The 24818-nt window shown below is 42.5% G+C and overlaps 1 protein-coding gene and 1 pseudogene across 1 annotated transcript in view; one reads left to right on the top strand and one right to left on the bottom strand.

Annotated features, from left to right (window-relative positions):
- The window catches only part of PHEX (phosphate regulating endopeptidase X-linked), a 191186-nt gene that overhangs the window by 62077 nt on the left and 104291 nt on the right, over nucleotides 1-24818 (top strand). Inside the window, exon 10 of the mRNA XM_059386182.1 lies at nucleotides 22783-22884. Coding sequence (XP_059242165.1) covers nucleotides 22783-22884 — 102 coding nt within the window. The remainder of the gene's footprint in view (nucleotides 1-22782; nucleotides 22885-24818) is intronic.
- On the bottom strand, nucleotides 1940-22157 carry LOC132007657 (nucleolar protein 56-like; annotated as a pseudogene).

Below are 24818 nucleotides of genomic sequence, written 5' to 3'. Positions count from 1 at the left end.
AAAAAATTGTTTTTTTATACTTTTTTAAATGGTGAGGAAGAATTTATTCAGTACTGTTGTAGAAAATGCAAGGACTAATCACAGTAGGTGAGAGAGATTGGGCTCAACTCTGAATAGAGGAAAGACCAATGGGGACTTATGTCCAACAAAGAGAGCTGTGGAGTCAGTAGATGGAAAACTGCTAGGATGAGACCTCAGAGGTGAGGGGGCTTTTGCTGAAGGCGGGCAGGTGTGATCAGATAGCAAGGGTGGGGGAGGAGGGATTTGATTAGATACAGAGGATGCTCTGATACCAAGGGTAGGGGGTTCTCTCTAGACGAGTGACCGACTGACTGGGATTATTGCTAACATTGGGCTACACAGGCTTGGCAAGGACAGGATGGGGGCCAAGGTCAAGGCCTAGTCAAGAAGAGGGCTTAGAGGAACCCGACTATGATTTGGTCAAGAAAAGAGTCTTGGTCAATTCTCAAATCAAAGCTAAAGTCACTTACTAAATTTTGGGGGCACCTGAGTGGCTCAGTTGTTAAGCGTCTGCTTTCTGCTCAGGTCATGATCCCAGGATCCTGGGATCAAGCCCTGCATCAGGCTCCCTGGTTGGTGGGAACCCTGCTTCTCCCTCTCTCACTTCCCCTGCTTGTGTCTCCTCTCTCGCTATGTCTCTCTCTCTCTGTTAAACAAACAAACAAATAAATAAATGGTTCTAAAGAAAAAACCAACAACAAAAAACACAAAAAAATTACTAAATTTTAAAAACATTTAAAACATTACTACATTGTTAAAACATACATAATACTTATACATGAAAATATTCTGTATGCAGGTTAGTCTAGTTAAAGAGGAATGAATCTTTTATTATGCTTCGAGTTTAGACCTTATTAAGTGAGGAATTAAGACTTTATTTCCTATGTAAAACAATTCAATAATTTCGCCGGCACTCTAGGGACTTATTTCTTTTTCCCTTTCTGGTAAAGACATTGTTCATGTCCCCAAGTAATGCTGTAGATGACCTACAGTATCTTCCGATTTTCTGAGCTGCTCTGTGTGACCAATTCCGATAGTAATGTTTATCCCCAAAACAGGTTTCTCCTACCAGCCCATACTGCTGCAGCTGGTGCCAGAGGCTTAAGTACCCTCATGGGTCCAATTGCAGTGGTGGAATTTGAACTTGCAACTTCCATACACTAGGAATTCACCTCATTAGTGAGCCAAGATAATTGAATTGATGTGCTGCCATTAATATTGAAGTTCTCCAGTTCCCCTGCTCACTGTTTCTCTCAGTGGTTGAATAAATGAGATGTAACTCTAATGTTGGTGGCAGAAGTCACATGAAAGTCAGTGTTGCGCATTGTAGCAACGCCCTTATACTGAGGGGTTCTTCGTCTATGGCCGTTGCTGCTAACTCACGAGGGCTGCTCTCAGTCCAGCCGTTGCACAGATACAGATAAAGTTCCCTTCAACACAAGTCTTGGAAAGCGAGGCTGTCCTCTCTGACGACCATGTCCATTTCTGTTTGTCTGGTCAGGGCTATTAGCCATCATGTCAAGATCAGTTTCTTTGGTTCTTTGCGGAAGACCTGTCTGAACGAAGGCAAACCAAAGTGATTTGAGTTTCCAATGGCTTTTTAATATAGTTCTAAAATATTGGCCCTGTATAGAAATTACATCCAGTTTCCTGCAAAGTTGCTTTAGCATCTCAGAGCCCAGCTATACTCTTACTAGTTGGGGTGAGTTAGTTGCCATCTTTGTGCCTCTGTCTTCCGGTTTATAAATGGTGCACCAGTTTCTGCTGCTACGGTGATGCTGTGCAACGATCAATCGCTAAACCTCAGGGGCCTTCCCCATGAGCAGTTATTGCAGATGCGTGCGGAGTCAGTCGGTGGGCCCCTGGGCAGCTCTGGTTACTTTGGCTGGGCTTCTCAAATGTCTGGGGTTTGGCGGGTCTAGGCTGGCTTTGGCAGTGGGGATCGGGATGGCTCACTTCCTTCAGCTGGCTCGCCTGGGTGTGTTCTCATAGCGATGGCAGGGGTGCAGCTGTGGGCAGGCAGGACCACGTGAGGCCTCCTGCGGCCCAGGCGCAGAACTGGCATGATGTCAGGTCTGCATTCTGTTGGCCAAAGCAAGCCATAGGGCTGGTCCAGATTGACAGACTGGTGAAACAGAGCCTGCGTTTTTAGTGAGAAGAACGGTGCAGTCACACAGCAGAGGGCGCGGACAAAGGAAGGGTCTAGAATTAAAGCCACCATTACAGTGAGTCACGGATAAGGGAAACAAAGATTCCTTGAGGTTTGTGGGGAGGACGAGCGAGGTAATCCACATAGAAGACTTAGCACGATGCCTGGTGTGCAGGTAAGTGCCCGGTGGTTGTTAGCTACTGTTACTGCTACGTGACATGCCGAAGATGAATCCTAATGAGAGAATTCATACCATCAAAGTGCTGGCATAGACCGTGGCAGCTCTCCTGCCCTGAAATCTCTTCTTTCTAATTTCTCTTCAGAAGAGTGAGAGGGAGGGAGGTACCTGAAGGTTACTGCTGTTCCTTATCCTCCACACATACCCACTATAGTAGCCTTCACTTGGGAAAAGGTCCTTTTAATACTAGTGTCCTGGCCACACTCCGGAACCTGCCCTATCATTTAATGCTAAATCTGGCCCACAGGAGAGTCTCAGGAAACAGCTCAAGGAGCCAAATATAATTCCTAGAACAGATCCAGGTTTCACAACTCCCTGTGGGCTAAATCTTGTTACAACAAAGGTCATCATCTAACCCTAGTCCCGACAGTTTTTTTTTAAGGAACCTTTGGCAAAATGAAATCCGGCAAAACAAGTAATTTAGATAGCTCATAGGGAATTCTTTTGAAAAAAGTGTGGACACTACCCTTGCTTCTGGCTTTGAGTGTGTTGCCACAACCATGACATGTTTGGCTCATCTTTCTTGTTGGTCTTGGATAACATCGGACCGTGTTGCCTTTGTCCCAAATTATGGGCCATAGTCTTGTTGATCAGATCTGATCAGGCCTGTGGACTGAGAAGACCCTGTACTAAAAATTCATTCACTGTAAAAAAAACATTTGCACCTTCCAACAGAGCTGAATTTTAGAAGTGACCAGGCAGTTACTTGCTCAGGGAAATTTACCCACAGCCAAGGGCTAGGCCTCACGAGACTGGTTGATTTCTAAATATTATTCTGGTCTCTGCTTCATTCCCTCTTAGAGCAGGAAGTAGAAAACTGGAAAAGACAAGTTACAAAATTTGAACACAGTCTTTCTGTTTATACCCAGTAAATAAGATCTTACTCCTTATTATCTCCACCCAAGTCTTAAGGTTTTTCATAAAGGGATGTGCAGAACTCTTACACCACCGGCCAACATGCTTTATAGCATATCTGTGACCCAAATAACTTAATAATGTTTTTTCTTTTGCCAGCATATTTAATAGCTATGCAAGTTTGTTAATCCCAACAAACTGGTATGATTTGTTTTATTAGCTTGCTTGGCTTCTAGAAATCTCAGCATTTTCTAGCTATCGTTCGTTTTTCTGGCTTAACCCCTTCTCCCATTTCAATATGGGTCTCTTCTTTACTTCTTACTTTCATGCCATTATTCTGTTTTTACCAGCCAATTCAGACTCCTTTTAATAAATAGTTAGGGTATAAATAACAAATATTTAATACTTATTAGTACATTGATTTATATAATGTGTCTGTTTTTAGTCAGGTGACAATTACCAGAAAGAGAAGTTTTAGAAACCTCCCTCAGCCAGTTTCTTATAGGGTTAACAACATAAATTATTGATAATGATTTCCATTTTTCACATTCACTAATCTAGTGATAACAGCTGAAGGGAACCTGTCCTGCTCTGCTCCAGTGGGGAGACCCGAGACTTTTGAATCTATCTTATTAAGTGAGATACTACTTACCATTTCTAAATCCACATTAAAACAGAAAGCCTATTCAACATTATGGCTTTAAGAATTTTCTTAAAATTATATCATTTTAAGATTAATGCCCACAATAAAAAAAAGAGATTAATGCGCACAATCAAACAAAGGTTTTTTTTCTTTTTCTTTCTTTCTTTCTTTTTTTTTTAGAGCTCTAGCAGCCCATGATTATTTCTACCAGATACACAGTATGTATCTTTTAAGCCATTTTTAGCCATCTGTGCTGTACCATTTAGCATCATCCCTGTCAGAATGGACTGGGCTAACTTACCAAGTCATTTGACTTCCATTAGTCTGTTTTTGAATAACTGCTTGAAGAGCTGTTATACATTAGCATATATGAAAGATAGTTGATTCAATTTCTCAGATTCAATTTCGTTTCTTTGCTAGATGCCACCAGAGGCTTGAAAAGCACAAATCAACTTGTATTTATTGAACATCTGCTATATGTTTTATGAGATATGAAATCATGTCTGAAAAATCATATCACATGAGCTATGAAATCACAAAACTAACAATTTAAAATTGGTAGAACACTTAAGTTTACTTATATAAGGGAGCAAGAATTTCCTCTGCCCTTTAAGGCCTTTCTTGTTGGACTAAGAATCAAATTAATAGGAGATAGGTTCACAGCAACAAATCAAATTTATTTTCATAAGTAGGGGGAATCCATAAAGCCATGAAAATCCAAAGACAGTCAAGTAATGTGAGGCTTGTATGAGCTCAGGAATGGGGGTGGGGGTCTGAGGGTATAAAGGAAAGGGAGACCATTTGGTGGCAGGTGAGAGATGTTTAGATAACAAAGGTTGCCCCATATGCAGGTAAGTTTCTTAGATAAAGGGGGATCTCTGTAAACAACTGTCTTCTTGGTTTAAGCAGACAGTTGAGGGGGGAGATAAAGAGCTTTCCCTGTTTGTGCTAGGTTTTGATGGCTTGTGATTCAAAATAATGTCCTTGCCAGAGTGGGCCATCTTGGGGCAGCCTGCCTTGGGCCCTACAGTTTCCTCCTCTAAAACTTCCCTTAAGTTTCACACAGTAAAATTTGAGTTGGTAGGTTGTTCCATCTGTTGAACCGGTCTCGTATGCCTGACAACAGGTCAGTTAAATTAAACTCATTTTAGGAGACGGTGATACAGCTGTGTTCTCAAAGTTAGGCCCATGGTGCCAGCCCTTCAGATATCAAACGAGAGGCATTTGTATGGATACAAAGACAATGATTAATGATTGGATCAAATTAAAAATCACTTTGAGTCTGAGGATAGGTAGTTGAGATGATTTCTACATGTCAAGCTTGAAGCATCTTTAGAGTGAGAGCAGGCAGTGAAAGTCTGATTTTTCTAGTCTGTAGCTTGAATATCTGTGGTGATCTTTTTGAAAGGCCCACAGAGCAACAGGTACGTGCGAAGGTTGCCTATGTGTGAGATTTTGGAGGTTTCTCTGAAGTTTGCATCAAATCTTTCCTACTTGTTGGCAGGGTTTTAGGAGAAAGGGCAATTTTAGTTTTCAAACGAATTCAACTCACAAAGATAGGAGAAGCATGGAAAACATTATTTTGGAGAGTTGTAGCCAGGCATTGGAGGAAACTAGGAAGAATTAGTATCTAGGTGAGTTTATAATGATTAGTATTAGGATTTAATATTTATTCAAAAGTATTATTGAAACATATTTTCTCTGTATAATTACCCTCATGTTTATCAAAGATAGCCTAATTAATATTCATTTGTGAAAAACCTAGCTTCAAAAAACCTTAGCCTGATCATTTACATAAGTGCAGCAAGAATAGCAGTTGATCCTATGACTTTTTTTTTTTTTAGGAGGGGAGGGGCCAAGGGGGGAGAGAGAGAAAATCTTAAGCAGATTCTAAGCCCCATGCAGAGCCCAGTGCAGGGCTGGATCCTGTGACCCTAAGATCATGACCTGAGATGATATCAAGAGTTGAATGTTTAAATGACAGAGCCACCCAGGTGCCCCAGGACTTTTAAATTTTATTATCATTTTTTTCTTGTGAATTCGTTTTTATTGGGCTCTAAGAGATGGATTGGGTTGGGAAATGTCACCGTGGATTATGTCCCCACCAGGGAAGTGTTCATTCTGATCGTCCCAGGACAGCTTCTGGAACTTTCTTTTTTTTTTTTTTTTCTCGGAGCTGCTGCTCTTGCTGCCAGCAGCCTCATCAGATCTGCTGCTGAGCAACTCCTCTTTGAAAGAGAATCTTTTTTTCTGGGGACCCTCCTGCTTCCTGCCTCTTCAGGATCATTTACTGGTTCCTCTTCAGGGAAAGAGTTCTTCCTCTTGGGAAGACTTCCACTGCCAGCCTTCTCTTCAAGATCACCACTAACCATCTCCTCCTTGGGAACAGATTTCTTTTTCTTGGGTTTGGAGAAGGAGACAGAGGCAGCTGGGATTTCCATTTCTTTGTCCTGAGGAGCCTTTCAGGCCTTTGGCCTTTGCTTTCTTTTGGGCCTTTCACCTGTCTCCTCAGGGGTACTGCTGCTGTTTTCTCCTCAGGGGTACTGCTGCTGTTTTCTCCTCAGGGGTACTGCTGCTGTTTTCTGAAGACAGGAGAGTGCTCGCTGCCAGCTGCTACTTGCTTTCTTCATGTAGAACTTCTCTTGTTTCTCCAGCTTCCCAGCAGTCTTACAGCCACTTCTTCTGCCTGAACCATTGCCTCCTTCCTGGCATCCAGATCCTTTCATGCAGTCTCTCCAGTCTCCTAGACGGACAGGTGCTTCTTGACTTGCTCTGGAAGCTTCTCCCCAAATGTACTTGTGGGCACTTCAGAGAAAGACTTACTTCTGGAGGCAGTATTGCATTTGTTTGCCAGGTATCGGGAGATGCAGCCCGTGTGCTTAGCAGCTGCTTGGCCAGTGCAGGTGGAGTAGAAAATGAGTCTGTATTTTGTGGTGTTACCCCTTGTCTTCAGGGCTCTGGATGTCTGGAATTACTCAGCCACCAGGTATGGCCAAGGCTTATTTTCCTCTCCTTTTCTTTCTTTCTTTTTTTTTAAACTTGCTTTGCTGCAACTTTTTATAAGGAGTCTCTACATTGAACTTTTAACAGCCTTTTGAGGCCAGAAGCCAAGCCAAATACTTGCCATAAGACTTTGCCTGTAGATTTGGGTTAATTCCTCTTTTCCTGAGGTTCCCCCCAATATCTTGAGGTTTTTGTAACTGCTGGAAAATGACCTTCTTTATTCACCTAGTAAGCTAGATAGTAGGCTGTCATTTCCCAAGGGGCTTTATTGATTCAATAAAGTCAACCTTAGTTCCTTAAAGCTGTCTGGTCATATCTGAGTCTGTGCATGTCTCTCTCAAATATGACATTCCAGTCAAAGCCTGGATAATATAACCAGTGTTTCCAGTTATGTCATGTCATAAGGAGAAGGATTCTTTTTTTTTAAAAAGATTTTATATATTTATTTGACAGACAGAGATCACAAGTAGACGGAGAGGCAGGCAGAGAGAGAGGAGGAAGCAGGCTCCCCGCTGAGCAGAGAGCCCGATGCGGGGCTCCATCCCAGGACCCTGGGATCATGACCTGAGCTGAAGTCAGGGACTTAATCCACTGAGCCACCCAGGTGCCCCAAGGAGAAGAATTCTTATTGAACTTATGCATATATGTTGCCATGAAAATAGAATAATACTCCCTGAGCTTCTGAATTCTGGAGGGCTCAGATAAGGAGAAAAAGAGAAGTGTTTCATTTTGTTGACAAAATGCTCACAGACGAACTGTTGTAAGTTAGCTTAAGAGAAAAGTTTCCTTAAATCTATAGAAACAAAGCATTTAAAAAAATCAGCAATGTTTTATTTTTTATTTTACCTTTTTTAAGAAATTGTTTTATTTATTTATTTATTTATTTATTTATTTATTTATTTATTTATTTAACAAATGCTTGTGTCAAGGGCTGACTTTCAACAGACCACAGTGAGGGAGTTGCTCTGCTTTGTGTGAAATCCCAACCCAGAAGCAGGTCGTCTATGAATGATTTGGCCCCAGGCTCCCCCCCAAAAGTCCGCAGTGTTTTAAACAAATGCATAAAAAACTAGTTACCCTCCTCATTCCATTACGGTTCTGCTTGAGTCCAGTTTTTCCATTAGCTCTGGAAATTTTTACATAGGTAAGTTTTATGATTTTAAGCTTATCAGAAACTTGTCCTCAGACTTCTTTTTATGGGTCTCAGTGAAGATGAGGTACATTTGTGCATTTATTGTACATTTGCTACCTTGTAACAGCATTAGAATAAATCAGTAACTAAATGATAAGGTAGAAAAATGTCTGTGGTCCGAGATCTGGTTAGAGTTCATTACAATGCAGTTGACAAGGAAATTTGGTTACGTCTGTGACACACAACACTTTAAGATAATAACATACCAGGACATCGGATTTCTAGGAGTTTCCATACCATTTTTAGACCACTTAATAACACATCTACACAAATAAAATCCAAGAGGGTTTAGTACCACTTATTTGACAATGCTTCTCCTGTAATTTAACATGCCAGATAAGCCTGATCAGTTAAATGTCTCACAAAATCTTTGAAATGTTCCATGGGGTCTGTGTTACACCTCAGATTGTGGCCAAAAGACTTTATTTTAGAATTTGATTTTGGAAAGCATGTCAAAAAATATTCAAGTGTGTATGTACATTTGATTAAATAGGATCACAGATTATTATGAAACAATATATAATTATCCATTTAACCAAAGTGACAATAAAAAGACTTCAAAGACAAATGCAGAATGTTATGCAGTTGTGGGCAAAATTTAGCTCTTTATACAATAAGACTCAGTTTTCTTAAGTAATCAAAGGCTTGATAAACAAGGGTAATTATTTTGACAAAACACATAATGCTAGTTCTCTAGGCAGATAACTTTATTTTTTTTTAAATATTTTATTATTTGAGAGAGAGAGTGAGAGCGCGCATGAGACCAGAGAGGGTCAGAGGGAGAAGCCGACTTTCCACTGAGCAGGGAGCCTGATGGGGACTTGGCTGTAGAAATTCCAGGATTATGACCTGATCCGAAGGCAGTTGCTCAACAAGCTGAACCACCCAGGTGCTTCTAGGCAGATAACTTTAAAGGCAAAGAAAAAGTTTGGTTTATAGTTTCTTTTTAAGAGGAGACCAGTAGTTCAGGAGAACTTTGTCCTTTTAACAAAGACAAAATTTTAATTTTACACCAGTTTATTCTTGATATTAACCCATTTACTTACTTAAATTTATCCTAATCTTAGTCAGTACCAACCATGCGAAAAATGGTTTTCCAAAGATTTTTTTCCCCCCGTTAACCTTTTACAGTTTTCTTCTTTATATTCAGATTTTATCTTACTTTCCCTCTTTAAATAAGCAGCCTAAGGGCGCCTGGGTGGTTCAGGCTTTAAGCTTCTGCCTTTGGCTCAGGTCATGATCCCAGGGTCCTGGGATGGAGCCCCACATCAGGCTCCCTGCTTGGCAGGAGGCCTGCTTCTTCCTCTCCTACTCCCCCTGCTCGTGTTCTCTCTTCTGCTGTGTCTTTCCCTGTCAAATAAATGAATAAAAATATTTAAAAAAAATAAATACATAACCAGCCTCACTTTAGGACAAAATTATTTTTTCCCCTCAACAAAAATGTATTTCTGTTTCCTTATACTACTTCTTGCCAAAAACACATTTTATTTTCCTTGTATACAGAGTTGTGCCCCTTATTATCTCCAGTAGTAATATTTATTAGAATTCATACAAATTCTTAGAAGGCTTAATTTCTAGTGAAAACTAAGTAGTAAGCAATTGTGAACTGTTATACTGGTAGTCTTTAGATCGACAAATTTATGAATAAGTTTTATAATTTCTAGGAACATGCACTTCTTTATAGCATAGTCTTTCTTTTTTTTTTTTTTTAAAGATTTTATTTATTTATTTGACAGGCAGAGATCACAAGTAGGCAGAAAGGCAGGTAGAAAGGGAGAGAGGAGGAAGCAGGCTCTCCGCGGAGCGGACAGCCTGATGCGGGGCTCGATCCCAGGACACTGGGATCATGACCTGAGCCGAAGGCCCAGGCGCCCCAGCATAGTCTTTCAATAAGGCACAAAACATGTTTATTAACAAACCCAAATTTATCTTTAGTTTCTCTGTCATAAGACAAAAGTTAGATAAACCTAGGTTTAGTAGTTAAGGCTTCATTATTTTATATTATTTGAAAATGATTTAGATGTTAAATGAATTTAACTTATTACTTAAGTTGCCAAAACTTTAAAATTTCAGGTTGCCACAGCTTTTGGTAGCTTTTGGAAGCTATTTAAAAATAAGTCTACAAGTCTTTTTGTCTTATTTACATCAATTTAATTGAGTTGTTCTGAACAATTCTGTTTAGATTACCCAACAAACTTCATGAGGCATTAGACAAAGTCAACCATTATATTAAGTTTTTTTTCCTGGTAAATGTTGTAAATGGGAAAACATGAAATTGTTCAACTTCTAGTAAACACGGGCAGGATAAGTTTTCTATTTTATGCTGGTAACTCTGAATATATGTCCATTTAATTAAACCAACAATCTTAAATAAGCTTTAATACTGAATATTTTCCCCCATCACATGAACTTGAAAAACATTTGGGTTAGTTTCTGTCTTTCTGAGTGTTAGATGCCCAGCCTTATAAACGCTTGCCTTCAAACCAACTACGTAGAGTTTTCTTACAAGTTAATTTTAGCAAAATCATCCAGAAGTAGAGAGACTGTCTTGCATTAACAACATATGTGGACACACATACACAGACAAGATACAAACAAAAAATCTTCTTTTTTTTTTTTAAAGATTTTATTTATTTGACAGACAGAGATTACAAGTGGGCAGAGAAGCAGGCAGAGAGAGAGAGGAGGAAGCAGGCTCCCTGCTGAGCAGAGAGCCGAAGGCAGGGCTCGATCCCAGAACCCTGGGATCATGACCTGAGCCGAAGGCAGAGGCTTTAACTCACTGAGTCACCCAGGCACCCCTGCTTTTTGTTTTTACTGATACTTTTGTAGATGATGTGGTTTTGGAATATAGGTGAAGTTTGGAGGGGTGAGGTCTGGAACTGAGAACCAAGAAAGAATTCTTGATGGTTCTTTGTTGCAAAATGGTGGTTTTAGTAAAGCACGAGGACAGGGCCATGGCGGACAGAGCTGTGCTGGGGTCTTGAGGAATGGCTCCTTATATACCCAGTTTTGGGGGGATGTAAGGAAAAGAGAGGTTTCAAAAGAACTTTCATATGCTGAAGAGGCCCTACAAGATAATGGAGGCTTTGCCATTGTCAAGTTAAGGCTGTTTTCCCCTCTATTAAGGCACTAATATTAAGATAGTTGCGAGATTCCTGGAAGAATGTCCCACGTGTCCCACCCAGGAGTAGGGGTGGGAGAGGTTGCAGGAGGTCAGCTTGGGCTTTCCTTCAGTGAGCCTTCTGCTCCCTCATCAGAGAGAACACTGAAAGCCCAATTTCCAGATATCTCCCTCTCTCTTTGTTTTTCTGATGAAGAACTCTTCCTAAAGTTCGTATTTCAAGGAATGGCTCTTACAGGTAGAGACAGTGGAGGTATAATTTACATCATAAAGGTACACAGAAAGTCTCCAAGTTTTCTCCAGGGTGGAGATTTGGAATGTGTCTGCTTGTTATCAGGGGCACTAGAATCTGGCCACAAGAATCCTTCCAGCACTTTGTATTTTATTTATTTTATTTTATTTATTTTTTGCACTTTGTATTTTTTTTTTAAGATTTTATTTATTTATTTGACAGAGAGAGATCACAAGCAGGCAGAGAGGCAGGCAGAGAGAGAGAGGGAAACAGGCTCCCCACTGAGCAGAGAGCCCGACGTGGGACTCGATCCCAGGACCCTGAGATCATGACCCGAGCCTAATCCACTGAGCCACCCAGGCGCCCTCCACTTTGTATTTTAAAAAGACTCCTTACCCATTTTTTTCTTAGTCTCAGGTGATTATGGGGTGTTTTTACATTTCAAAGACATGGTAAGTTTTATAATTTCAAGGGACAAAAAAAGAACACAATTATTTTTTCTCTAGTTTTCAGAGTAACTGCTTTTTAAAATTCGCCCTTAAAAAAAAAGTACAGGACAATTTTGTTCCAATATCCTGATCTTTTATAATATCTACAACTATTCTGAGAAGAATAGGGAAGTTTTGGGGAGTGGTAAAGCTGGGTGGGCCTTGACTTGTTTCTAGAGTTGCATTTCTGGTTTTGTAGAGATTTGTAAAACATGCAGTTCTTTCTAATCCCCCAAAGAATTGGATCATAGCCTGGAAATCAAGGGACAGGTCCATTTTTTAAAACTAAATTTACTTTTTTATATTAAGGAAATTTTTAACTAAAATGAGAATCAAGAGGGGCACCTGGGCGGCTCATTTGGTTAAGCTTCTGACTCTTGGTTTGGGCTCAGGTCATGATCTCAGGGGTGTGGGATCTAGCGAGCCCTGTGTTGGGGGGGCTCTGTGCTCAGCAGGGAGTCTCCTTGAGGATTCTTTCCCACTTCTTCTGCCCTCGCCCCCGCCATGCGCATTTTTTCCCCTCTCATTCTTTTTCAAATAAATAAATCTTTTTAAAAATGAGAATTGGGGGATTTATGTCTTTGTCAATCTGTATAAAACATTTTAACAAAAGCCCTCTTTCCAGGTACAGAGTTCAACCTCGGCCGATGAATATTGGCCTTTCTCAGACTGTTAGTAGGAGGGGTGGGTTGAAGTTTGGTCTTGCTTCCTCTGTGAAGAGTTTGAATAGTCATTAGTCTTTCTAATTCCTTTCTAGATTTGGTAGCATCTTCTGAAAGCAGAGGTAAAAGGACTTTATAATTGAAAAGCTCTTCTGCTGTCCAGGGACATGAATTCTTTGGGGTTGGGGGGGCACGTCTAGGATACACCAGCAAAGGACCTTGCATAGAAATGCCTGAAGCTGGCAGAGCCTGACTGCAGAGCCCTGGAAGGTAGGAGCAAAGCCTTATTGCCAGTCTCAGAGGCTTTTGTTAAGTTCATTTCTTGGCTTTTAGCATTTACACCAGCAACCTGTGTACTTTGAGCCCAGAGATTAGGCTGGAATGCTTCCTGTAAATCTTGTAGGGAAAGGGAGGTTACAACAGGCAGATGAGGCTAGATTTTTAAGAAGGGGAACTTAGGTTGGATGTAGACATTTATTTTTAAATCTTAAGCTTGATTTCTGTTCTTTCATCTTTTCAAGGTCTCCCTTAAGGCTAGCCATTTTACTTAAAAGAGAATTGAGAGTTTTCTATAACGTTTATTTTTCTATTCGGTACAGCCAGTTTGGAGGAGCCATCATCTGGCCATTGGCCAGTAGGATCTGTGAATAGCACTCAAACCACAATAATCCTTTTAATGGCATAATGAAGATTTAAGAGGCATCCAAAGAGAGCAGTCCCCATGATCCAATAGTTGATTCCCAAAATTTATCTAAGAAAGCAAAAGTGTGCCTTGCATAGGCAGTAAGGATGGTGTAGTGGAAACAGTGTCTCCAGTCCTCATGAAACCGTGAGACGCCTCCTCCAAGTACAGACCTGCTCATCAGTGATACGGGACAGGTGCTCCTGGAATGGGACTTTCCTGCACGCACGAGCAACGAAGGTTGAGAGAGCAGAGGCTCCTCTGGGCTGGAACCTGTCATGACAGACTTCCCCGATAGAGGGCACAGTTGCACGGAGAGACATTGAGACTCAGATTCCTGGTCTATCTGGCCACCAAGGTGCACCCTGGTAAGTGCACTCTGAATGGTGGAGGCCAAAGAGAACATTCTCACTGGTCACAAAACCAAGCTCTTAGGACACAAAATACGACAAAAGGAAAAATCATAATCTGCAGCAAGGTTTGTCTTGAACGCACATTATAGTTTCAGCTGAGCCTCGGGTCTCTTGGAGCCACACTAATGCCCAGGAGGGATGCGTGTTGTTTTACAGGGTGCCTTGTTGCACAGAAGTTTTCTTGAGGTTGGCAGATCACATCGTGTCAGTCTGACCCATTCTGTGACCAACGTATCCTAATACGGGAGTCTTTGCGTTAGGTGGGGAGCACTCTAACAGCTTTTAAGGGCTCTACCTGTGCCTACTAGTGTTAGGGCTTCATCTTCCAAGATGTCCCTTAGCAGCAGCCTTTGCCTCATGTGCATATTAACCCACAACAAAGTTTGTGTGAAAAATGACATAAAAGACACAAAGGAAAACAAAGGCTATATTTGGGAGGAAATGGATCAGAAACCAGAGTACTCTACCAGAGTCTGTCAGACTCCACCCAGAGAGATTCTGGGAGACCAACATGGTAAGAAATGCTGCCTTCCGCTAACTGTTTGATGTCGCAAGGATCTCTTTGCGGTAGCTGTGTCTGGTGCGAGCCGTGTCTAGCGAGTCCTTGTCTTGCTGACTACACCAGCCATTGGGGAGGAAGAATTTCCTTTCCCCTTCATGGTCCTTCTAGCTGGACTAAGAATCCACTTGACATGAAAGGATTAACAGGAGAAAGTCAAATTTAGTTTTTTACGAGTGGGGAATCCACACAGCCATGAAATTCTGAAGATCTTGAGGTACCAGGAGGCTTATCTGAGCTCAGGAGAGGGGAGGAGTCAGGATGTGAAGAGGACAAAGACTATTAGCACAAACCTAGAGAAGATGTTTGGAAGACATAGGTTGCTTTATTATGCAGTTAAGTTTATAGGAAAGAGGCATTTCTGTGAATAGCTATCTTCTCGGTATAATCAAGCAGTTAACCCGGAGGTAAAGAGCTATTCCTGAATCTGCTGGATTTTGATTGTTTTTGGCTCAAAATAATGTTTGTGCTAAATTGGCCTATTTGGTTTGGTTTGCCAGTGATCTCTGCGTTTACATATCCATCATCTCATTGAATCTAAATTGTGATTGCTATTTTCAAAGCTTATAGATTTTGTTGTGGAGACCAAATATATGCAAATGGCAGTTAAACACACACCTGTATTGCTCTGATCATAACCCTCATAGGAACTCTGAGAAGGGACTGAAAGTATGGGCTTAAATTTGGGGGATTCATGGGTATGAGGAAGGATCTGAGTTGGCCATGTAGGATTTTTTTTTTTTTTTATTGCTAGAGACACAGCTTTGAAGGAAACTACAGCTGAGAGTGGGATGAGTTCACTCCTTCGTGGAGTAGTAGTGGCATACGTTTCCTCAAGTGCATTACTAGAACAATCTTGACTCATTTATATAAAACACTAAGTTTCTATGTCCGTGCAACAGGGGAAATGGTAAGGAGAGGTCAAAAGAGGGAGTAGGTGAGACAACTTGAATTTTACTAAGGTAGAAGACTCTTGTTAAAAGGAAAATCTTCCATGGAAGGGTAGCAGGTGCACACATACGCAAGTGTAACTCCCCAGTGTCTGGCCTAGAACATTATGGGCAAGATCCTGGAGTGCAAAGATTGAAATGCGGAACCTCTTTTAAACTTTTTTTTTTTTTTTAAAGATTCCATTTATTTATTTGAGAGAGAGACCGTGAGAGAGAGCAGGAGAGGGAAGAAGGTCAGACAGAGAAGCAGACTCCCTGTGGAGCTGGGAGCCTGATGCGGGACTTGATCCCGGAACTCCAGGATCATGACCTGAGCTGAAGGCAGTTGCCTAACCAACTGAGCCACCCGGGCACCCGTGGAGCCACTCTTAAATAGTACTGGTTGAGGAAAAGAGCAAACAGCTGCCCATAGACTAACTGAATGAAGTATATTTTCTTTTATTTTTTAAAAAGATTTGGTTTATTTATTATAAAGAGAAAGCGTGCACATGTATGAGTGCTAAGGGAGGGGCAGAGGGAAAGAATGTCAAGTAGACAGAGTGCAGAAACCAGTGCAAAGGCTCAATCTCACGACCCCAAGATCATGACCTGAGCTGAAATCATGAGTCAGATGCTTAACCAACTGAGCCACCCAGGGGCCCCAAATGAACTGTATTTTCAGTGTGGATCCCTGAGATCTGAAATAAATAGATGCTTAGGAAAATGCTGTTTTGCCTAGAGGGCCCTTCTTCTCAATGTAGCATACTTTACCATAGAAACAATTGAGTTAATTTCAGTGTGTTTTTATTTTTATGTCTAAAAAAATTTTTTTTGCCTTGGGAAACTTCAATTTAGGATTTCTACCTTAAGTGATTTCTATTAACGTTAAATGTTGCCTGGTGGGGTCGTTAGGTCAAGGTTTGGTGAAGAATTACTCTTTCTCTTTTCTTATTTTGAAACTCTAGCAGGCCTTTGTGCTGCAGGGAACATGGCTTAACTGAAGGCAATGTTATTATGTGATGCTGTAGAGAAGTCTAAAGATAAAAATCAGAAGTGCTGAGTGATTTCCTAGTTCCGACATGCTAAGCTCATTATTTCTTTTATTTGCATTGACATGACAACCAATGACATTAATCACTATAAAAGATTTCACTTGTTCTAGAACTCTGCTGGGGTGGCTCAGCACTGTTTCACAGAAAATGTTACACAATAAATCTGTAAAGTCTGTAAAAACAAAAACAAAAACAAAAACAAAACAACCCTGCAGTGGAGTCTGAGATGGGGGGGGGGGGGGATGGGGGCGGGAGTGCTGTTGTGTGGGGGAGGGGATGATGGCACCTGAGAGGTCTAGGGCTGGGCCAGATGAGGCTCACAGCAAAGCAAAGAGGGAGGTGATGGCTTGGGTTTTGACATCTGTGGGAGGGCCATAGAGAGAGTGAGTTACCAAGGTAGAGATTTAGGAAAGACTGTGGAGGTGGGGGGAGGGGAGAGGGGAGAGAAGGAAAGGAAGCTCCCTTAGTCAACAGTCGGCTGTTCGTCATTCTGCGTCTTGGCAATAGGCCGAAATCTTTATGCCCTTGAAAGGAAGGAAATTGTCTTTCTCTGTCCTTCAAGGTCTTCTAGCTGGACTAGGAATGAAATTTAAATGAGTCAGATTAACAGAAGAACAATCCCAAATTTTATTACATGTGCACCAAGGCTCTCTAAGGAAATTGGGATGTAAAGAAATCAACAGTGAGTTTTCATACTTTTTAGACAAGGAGACGATAGATCTGTGAGGAATTGACAGGACAAGGGAGACTTAACTTTGGGAGCTTCAACAGTAAGAAATTCTAGACAGAATTTGGGCTGGGGTAGTAAATTAGTAAAAAGTAACCAGCGTTGTTTATACAGCCTTCTTGGCTCTAAATTTCCCATCTCCGGTGATAAGGATGTCTCTTTACCTCCTGGAATAAGGGTGGTACTTTTCGCCTGGGAAATATATTTCCTGCCTTCAGGGGGATGGAGGAGGCTCTTTTGTAACTTTTTTAAAAAGGATTTTATTTATTTGACACAGAGAGGTTATGTGTGTGCACAAGCTGGGGAGAGGGGCAGAGAGAGAGGGGGAAGCGCAGCCCCTGCAGAGTAGGGAGCCCAATGCGGGACTTGATCCCAGGACCCTGGGATTCATCCAAGCTGAAGGCAAATGGTTAACTGACTGAACCACCCCAAGGCCCCACTGGAACTTTTATTTAAAATGTCAGTATGTTAAACTGGCACATTTTGGAGCAGCCTGTCTTTGGCCCCTACAGGTCTTAAGAGATTTCCACTTGAAATGCAAATCAACAGGGTAGAGACTGAGAGCTTTAAGCGTCCATGGAACATGTTTAAAATATTAGTGATTTCGAGAGCCATTTTAATGCCCAGGGATGGCAAGGGAGGGACCTACAAAACCAAGGTGCTTAGAGAGCAGTATCTGGAAGCACTCAGTGTCATTTAATTTAATTTAATTTAATTTTTTTAGGAATGGGGGGAGGGACAGAGGGAGAGAAAATCTTAAGCTGACTCTCGCGCTGAACCTGGGAGCCTGAAGCAGGGATTGATCTCATGACCCCGAGATCATGACCTGACCTGACCTGAAATCAAGAGTCAGCCACTTACTTAATGGACTGAGCCACCCAGGTGCCCTAGCCTCAGTTTAATAATAGGTACATACTTCATAAAAGTGCCCCGAAGCAAATAGGAGCAAAGCATGCCCCGAAGCAAATAGAGGTGAAACGAACTTAAGATACTCTGTAAAGTCCAGAAATTCCAAAATACATGTATTTGCCAAAGATCTCTTTGGCTTGGGTAGTGTTTATTTTGTTCTATTTGATTAAGTCATTTATTTTAAACCATAGTGAAACAGACTAGTTCTCATACTCCTCACTCCAGGTATTTTCCTTGGACATGTTCAGCTTTTTATGTATTCTTTAGGTGCTTTCCGTATCACCACATGTTGGCCAGGGTGCTGAGAGCAACTCTTTCATTGCCCGCTTTGTTCTCATCTGTAAATACCTCTCTTCCTACCAGTATGTTCACCTTGCTAGGATGCACACAGCTGAATGTGAAGAAATTGATTTTTTTTTTTTCCAAGAAACACCCTTTTAGCCGAAGATCTTGCTCTTATTTCATGGGGAAAAGACACCATTGCACGAAGACTGTCAGCCTTCCACCATCGAATCTAAAGATTCTTCTGCATTCCTGTCCATCATTTTAGCCTCCTCTCATAATCCTGCCTCATGTACTCTCCGGGTCCTGTCCCGCTTTGCCCTCTCCGGGCCCAGCTCCTGTGTGTTCAGTCTCTTCCTGTTCGCTGAATCCTTTCTGTCAGTACGTTTTGGGGTAATTTTTAAAAAGACTTAAATGATCTTACAGCAGTTTTATGATTATAACAAAACTGAGAGGAAGATGCGGACATTTCTCATGCACCCCCTGACCCCACACATACAGAATCTCCCCCGCTACCAACATTGTTCCCTGGAATGGTACATTTTTTTTTTTTTTTTTAACCAATGGCAAATGTACGTTGACACATATCACTCAAAGTCCCACAGTTTAAGGTTCACTCTTGGTGTCACATGTTCTGTGGGTTTGGGAAAAAACAAAACAAAAACATAGTGACCTGTATCCATCATTATGCTGTCATACAGTGTAGTTTCACTGCCTGAAAACTCCTCTGTGCTATGTGTGTTCATTGCTCTGCTTTCACCCCCTGGCAACCCAGTCTTTTCACTGCCTCCGTAGTTTGGCCTTTTTCTCACAGTGTTCTGTTGTTGGAAACATACAGTATATAGCCTTTTCAGGTTGGATTCTTTCCCGTAGTGATAGGTACTTAAGGTTCCTTCCTGTCTTCTCATGCCTTGCTAGCTCATTTCTTTTCAGGGCCGAATAATATTCCGTTGTCTGGAAGTACCACAGTTTGTTTATCTACTCACCTCCTGAAGCACATCTTGGGGTCTTCCAAGGTGCCATAATTATGAATAAAGCTTCTTTAAACATCCTTGGCCGGGTTTGTGTCGGTGTGAGTTCCTTTACTTAGGGTAAATAACCAAGAGCATGGTCGCTGGTTCCTGGGGCAAGATTATGTTTAGTTTTCTAAGAAACTGCCAGACTGCTTTCCAGGGGGACTCTGCTATTTCGCAATCCCACCAGCTGTGAATGGGAGTTCCTGTTGCTACACAGCCTCACCAGCATTTTGCGGTGTTAGAGTTGTGGGTTTGGGTCATTCTAATAGGTGGGCGGTGGTATCTCATGGTTTCAGTTGGCATTTTTCTGTGACCAATCATGGGAAGTACCATTTCCTATGCTTGCCATGTATATGTCTTCTTTTGGGAGGTGACTGTTAATGTCTTTGGCTCGTTTTAGGTTTATTCTTTATTTTTAAATTTAAATTCAGTTAGTCCACACAGTACATCATTAGTTTCAGATGTAGTGTTCAATAGTTCGTCAGTTGTGTACAACACCCAGTTGCACATCACGTGCCCTCCTTAATGCCCATCCCCCAGTTACCCCAACCCCCCACCTCCCCATCCACAGCCCTCAGTTTGTTTCCCATAATTAAGAGTCTCATGGTTTGTCTCCCTCTCTGATGACATCTCATTCCATTTTCCCTCCCTTCCCTTGTGATCCTCTGCCCTGTTTTTATAGTCCTCTCTGAGTGAAACCCTATGATGGTTGTCTTTCTCTGATTGACTTATGTCTTTGGCTCATTTTAAAATCACTTTGGTTGTTTTCTCATTGTAGGGTTTCCAGTGACGCTTAAACACGGATCTCTCACATGGTCAATAACACAACAGCAGCAGCGGCAGCAATAAACCCCAAACCCCAAACCCTCCGCCTCCTCTCTTAACCCTACATCTCCCTCTGCCTTATCTTTGCTTTCTGTCTTTCATAGTGTAGAAACCCAGGACAGGCTGCCCCAAGATGGGCTGCATCGGCATGGAGATTAGTCTGAGCTGAAGGCCATTGAGACCCTATGGGCTTTCGCCCTTCCCTTAACCAGAGAGAAGAATCTAAATGGGAATCTTTCCCAGAGTCAGGGTTATTAGCAGAGATAGATTTTATTTGAATGACTCATCTGCATGGCAGGACAAACATCTAATTACCAAACACTTGCTCTTTTTATTGCCCTGTGAAGTGCCTCCCTTTCCTCTGAAGTCCCAGAACCCCGACCCTTTGTCCTTAGTTCAGAATGACGAGTGTACCTCATCTTGCCTGTCTTTGGAATTTCCACATCTATGGGGATTCCCCTTACATACTCTATTAAATTTGATTTTCTCCTATTAACCTGTCTCATGTCAGTTTGATTCTTAGTCCAGCTAGAAGGACCCTCGAAGGGGTCAGGGATTCTTGCCCTCTGAGAGTAGACAGACTCCTTGACCAGGTTGTCCAGACTTGCTGCCTCCATTGCCCGTGCACCCTTCATCCCACCGAGGTGAGGCTTTTGTCCCCAGCCCTCTTTCTCTTCCAGCATCCCTGGTCTTAGAAAATGACAGTAGCATTCACCTAGTTGCCCATGCCTCAAACCTGGGAAGTAATCTGACCTGTCCTTTGCTCACTTCCTCACATAAGGTTAATTACCTGCTTCCATTGATTTGGTCACTGAGTCTCTCTCAAATTAATTGCCCCACTTTTCCCCACCCTGGCTGCCCACTCCTTAGTTAACTTGGGAAGATACTGTTTCAGTTTTTATGGGAAGGTCATGGGCAGGCTGATGGGGGTTGCCGTGCCATGAGGTCACAAAGACTGAAGGGTGCTGATGACTGAACAGGCGAAAATTCTAGACACTGGAGATTTCCTTGTCGTTCTAACATCCTCCTTGTGCGGGCTTTGTTTGAAATTGTGACTTGTACATCTCTCAGTTGGTTCCCTTTTACTTCCCTGGTGTTTTCCCTCTCCTGTATGAGGCACAGCTCCGTTGGTCCGGGAAGTTCTGAGCTCACAGCTGTCATTCAGCTCCGTGGTTGAGTCTTGGCTCTGACCCTTCCTGGCTGCAAGAGCTGGAACAGATCACGGACTCTCTTGACTCTTTGTTTCTTTATCTGTTAAATAAGTGGCTTCCCTGGAGCAGTGAGGCCACACCCTGGCTATGCAGTAGAATCACCTGGGGTGTGTGTGTGTGGGGGGGGGGGCGTTTGGACCTCCCAGCCCAGGCTATACCCTGGAACCCTGACATCAGCCTCCCGCCTTGCCGCCTTCGGGATGGTTGAAAGCTCCCCTCAGAGATAGTGTGTCGCCAGGCTTGAGAACCATTGACTTCATGATTTTAAAGGGCCACAACTCTTCTATCATTGCGTGTTTTCAGTCATGCCCCAAACTGAAGTTGAAAGTTCCCTTAATGTTTTTACTAAGTTGGAAAAAAATAGCTGTGAAGTTCCCCGCACCCCCTTCCATCTGCTGTTTGTTCTTATTTACATACGATGGAACCCAGCCCACTGATTTACAGTTCTGGTTCCCTTACAACTGTTATTGAACTGAAAACATAGCTGAAAACTTATTAAACAGAAAAAAATTATTTTGAGCTTTGTGCCGACAATTCCTTATAGAACCAAGGAAACATCTAAACTTTCCTTCTAGAATTAAGGCTAAAAATGGATTTTCAACTCCCTAATCTTAAGGGAACAATTTGATTCTGGTGCCAAACCTAGTATTTATTCTTTCTTGAGTATCCTGTCAAGAAAATCAAAGCATCTCTGTGAGAGAATGACATTTTGGGGGATTTGTCCCTAGAAACAGGCAGGACCTCCCCAGACTCCTCTACGTGGGCCTCTGAAGGCAAGAGTTAGCATCTCTCTTCCCTAGTTCTCTCTGCTGGCCCATAAACATGGGAAGAAAAGCCAGGGCAAACATACCATCGCTGTGGGTATGTGGTCTCACTGTTGAAACACTTGGGAACAGGTCTCTCTGGAGACTGCTTTCCTGTAGAAGCCTCCTTCGGACCTACCATTTTAGGTCTGAAATAACCTAAGACTTTTTTTTAAGCTGCAGGGGAATAGAGAGGAGAGCAAGAGGATTGCAGAGAACAGCAAAGCATTTGGCGTGACCACAGGCACTCAGTTTGGGGAAAACTAGGTCCTGACAGAAGCCTGACTTAGACTGGGAAGGAGTCCCTTGGAGTGCTGGCTCTTCCTGCCTGTTTGCCTGTTAACAGTATCGCCTTCAACTGTTCACTCACTTGCTTCTGGAATTCCCACCTGAAACACACAGCCCATGCCTTCGCATGTCTCTCCCAGAGCCTTAACTATTGAAATTAGTTGCCGCCTTGGTAAGGATGGCTTAATTTAGTAGATGGAGAAAGGTCAGTTATAACCTATGGTGGATTCCTTTCCACATACAATCCTTTTACAACTAGACCATCAAATTGTTCTCTGCAAAGGAATGGTTAATTATCTTCTGGTGATGGGGAAAAAACCCCACATTTTCCTGGGGAAAGAAATATTGCCAGAGCTTGGAGTCAAGCTGAAAGGAAGCTGTTTCCCACCCCATTTGGCACTGAACTCTTTCTTGTGCCCTAGAAAACCCTGTCTGAATCTTCCTGGTTTTGACCTGTCTCTCTGGGTATTTCCTTGCAGATGGAGGAATTGATTGAGGGTATTCGCTGGGCCTTTATTGACATGCTGGAGACAGAAAATGAGTGGATGGATGCAGGGACAAAAAGGAAGGCCAAGGAAAAGGTAAGAGTTCTTTTGATGAAAAAAAAAAAAATACGACTTTCCGTGTAATGGATTTTCATGCTCAGTATTGTGTACTTGATTTTTATATTGACTGAGCTCTTGACTCCGAATGACCCCAGAGTCAGGTGTCTGTTTTGGGATGAATATATAGATTTCATCACCGGGAGAAATAAGAGAAAATAAGATCTGACTTTTTTCTTTCTCGAACTGCATTTCAAACACCTTGTAATTCAGCCTTTCCTTCTCTCTCCATTGCTGTTTCTAAGAGCCACATGGCCCACTGCCCAGCGGATTTTGCCACAAACAGTCATTGGCTGTGGCAGAATGCAGAGCAGTGGGGAACCATGGGCAGCAGCTGGCAGAAGAGCCCTCAAGGCCCAAAGAAGAAAACCCCATACTGGCTGTGTGTCCTTCTGCTCTGTGCACGATGTGTGCACATGTCCTCGGGAAAATCCTTTCCCGCAACCAAGCAGGTCTACTTTCCTAACCCATCATTTTGCTCTAAATGATCTAAATGGCACGCTTATGAACTTACAGATCAGTAGTAGACCATGGTGTAGGAATGCAAAAATGTTGCCTAATAGAAGTAGACGCTTGGTGGGCCTTGTACAATTTTCTGGTCCCATGTAACAAGACGAAGGAATGAGTGAGAGAAGTATTGGCAGCTGTGCTGCTTGAACAATGAAGACTCAGACCGATGGAGCTTGAGGGGGTAGGGAATCCCTCCTGCGTCCCCAGCAAGGTCTGATTTAGTGGACAGATGGTGCAGTTGAACGTTTGTGACTTCAGCCAGTCCCCCTGCTGATTGTTGTTGCTCGGGAGGGGGGCGCCTGGGGAACACTGCTTGGAGTCCTCCTGAGTCATGCTGAGTACAGATCTTTTTGCCCTATGGTCGAGAAATGGGGAGAGGGGAGAGCAGTGAACCTACCCTCCCTGATGCTATAGGGGTGGATACGTGGAGTCATCATGCATCCGGACCCACAAAATGTGCAGCACCAAGAGTGAATCCTAATATAAACTTTGAATTCCGGGTGGTGATGCTGTACCAGTGCAGGTTCATTGATTGTAGCAAATGCACCTCTCTGGTCGGGGAGTTTGTTAACGGGGAGGCTATGCACATGTGGGCTCAGGGTTTTTATGGGAGATCGCTGTGCTTTCACCTCAATTTTGCTGTGAACGTATGACTGCTCGAAAAAATCAAGTCTATTCGACAACAGCAACAGCAACAACAACAAAAAACAAAGAGGGCACCATTCTGGGAGTGCTTAGCTTCACTGAAATGAGAATGTACAGAGGTTTAGCAAGGATATTTTCTAGAGCTTTAATACTCCTGAGATGGATGAACGTTGCCATAGATATTTTTGTCAATAGACATGAAAAGGCTGTTCACTGTTTGTAGTGAAGGAAGAACTTGGGTGGCCGGGGGTGGCAGGTGTTGGAAGAAGACAAAGGGAAAGTTGGATGTTTTTCCCCTCGAGAATCTGTCAAAGCCATCTTAAGTCATGGAAGGCGCAAGCTGATGAAGGCAGGAACACGCGGGCTGGGATGAGAAACTCTCCAGATGGTAGATGAAACTTTTGGCACCAACATATTGTTGTTTTTTTTTGAAGGCTTCATTTATTTGCTGGGCTAGCTTGTGATATCTGGAACAGAACGTGTCTTGCACTGCACAGTCGAGAGTGCAGAGCACTGGGCCTCTTGATCCTAGCCTGACCCTTTGTGGCTGGGGTGGAGTGATGAAGCCTGTGTGAAAGTGCTGAACAGGACGGACACCAGAGGAATGTTCTGGGGACTGCAGTCAGTTTTTGGGAAGTATGACTGGTTGCCTCAGGGGGAGATCGTCTGAGTTTGCATAAAGAGGTGGGCACCTTACAGTTGGGTCTTCTAGGCAAGTGGCGCATGGGTCTTTCTTGAAGGCACATTATTCTCAGTTC

Source organism: Mustela nigripes, chromosome X (genome assembly GCF_022355385.1).
Source record: "Mustela nigripes isolate SB6536 chromosome X, MUSNIG.SB6536, whole genome shotgun sequence".
Taxonomy (NCBI): Eukaryota; Metazoa; Chordata; class Mammalia; order Carnivora; family Mustelidae; genus Mustela; species Mustela nigripes.
The sequence above is the reverse complement of the archived record's forward strand: the minus strand, read 5'-3'. Positions and strand labels throughout refer to the sequence as shown.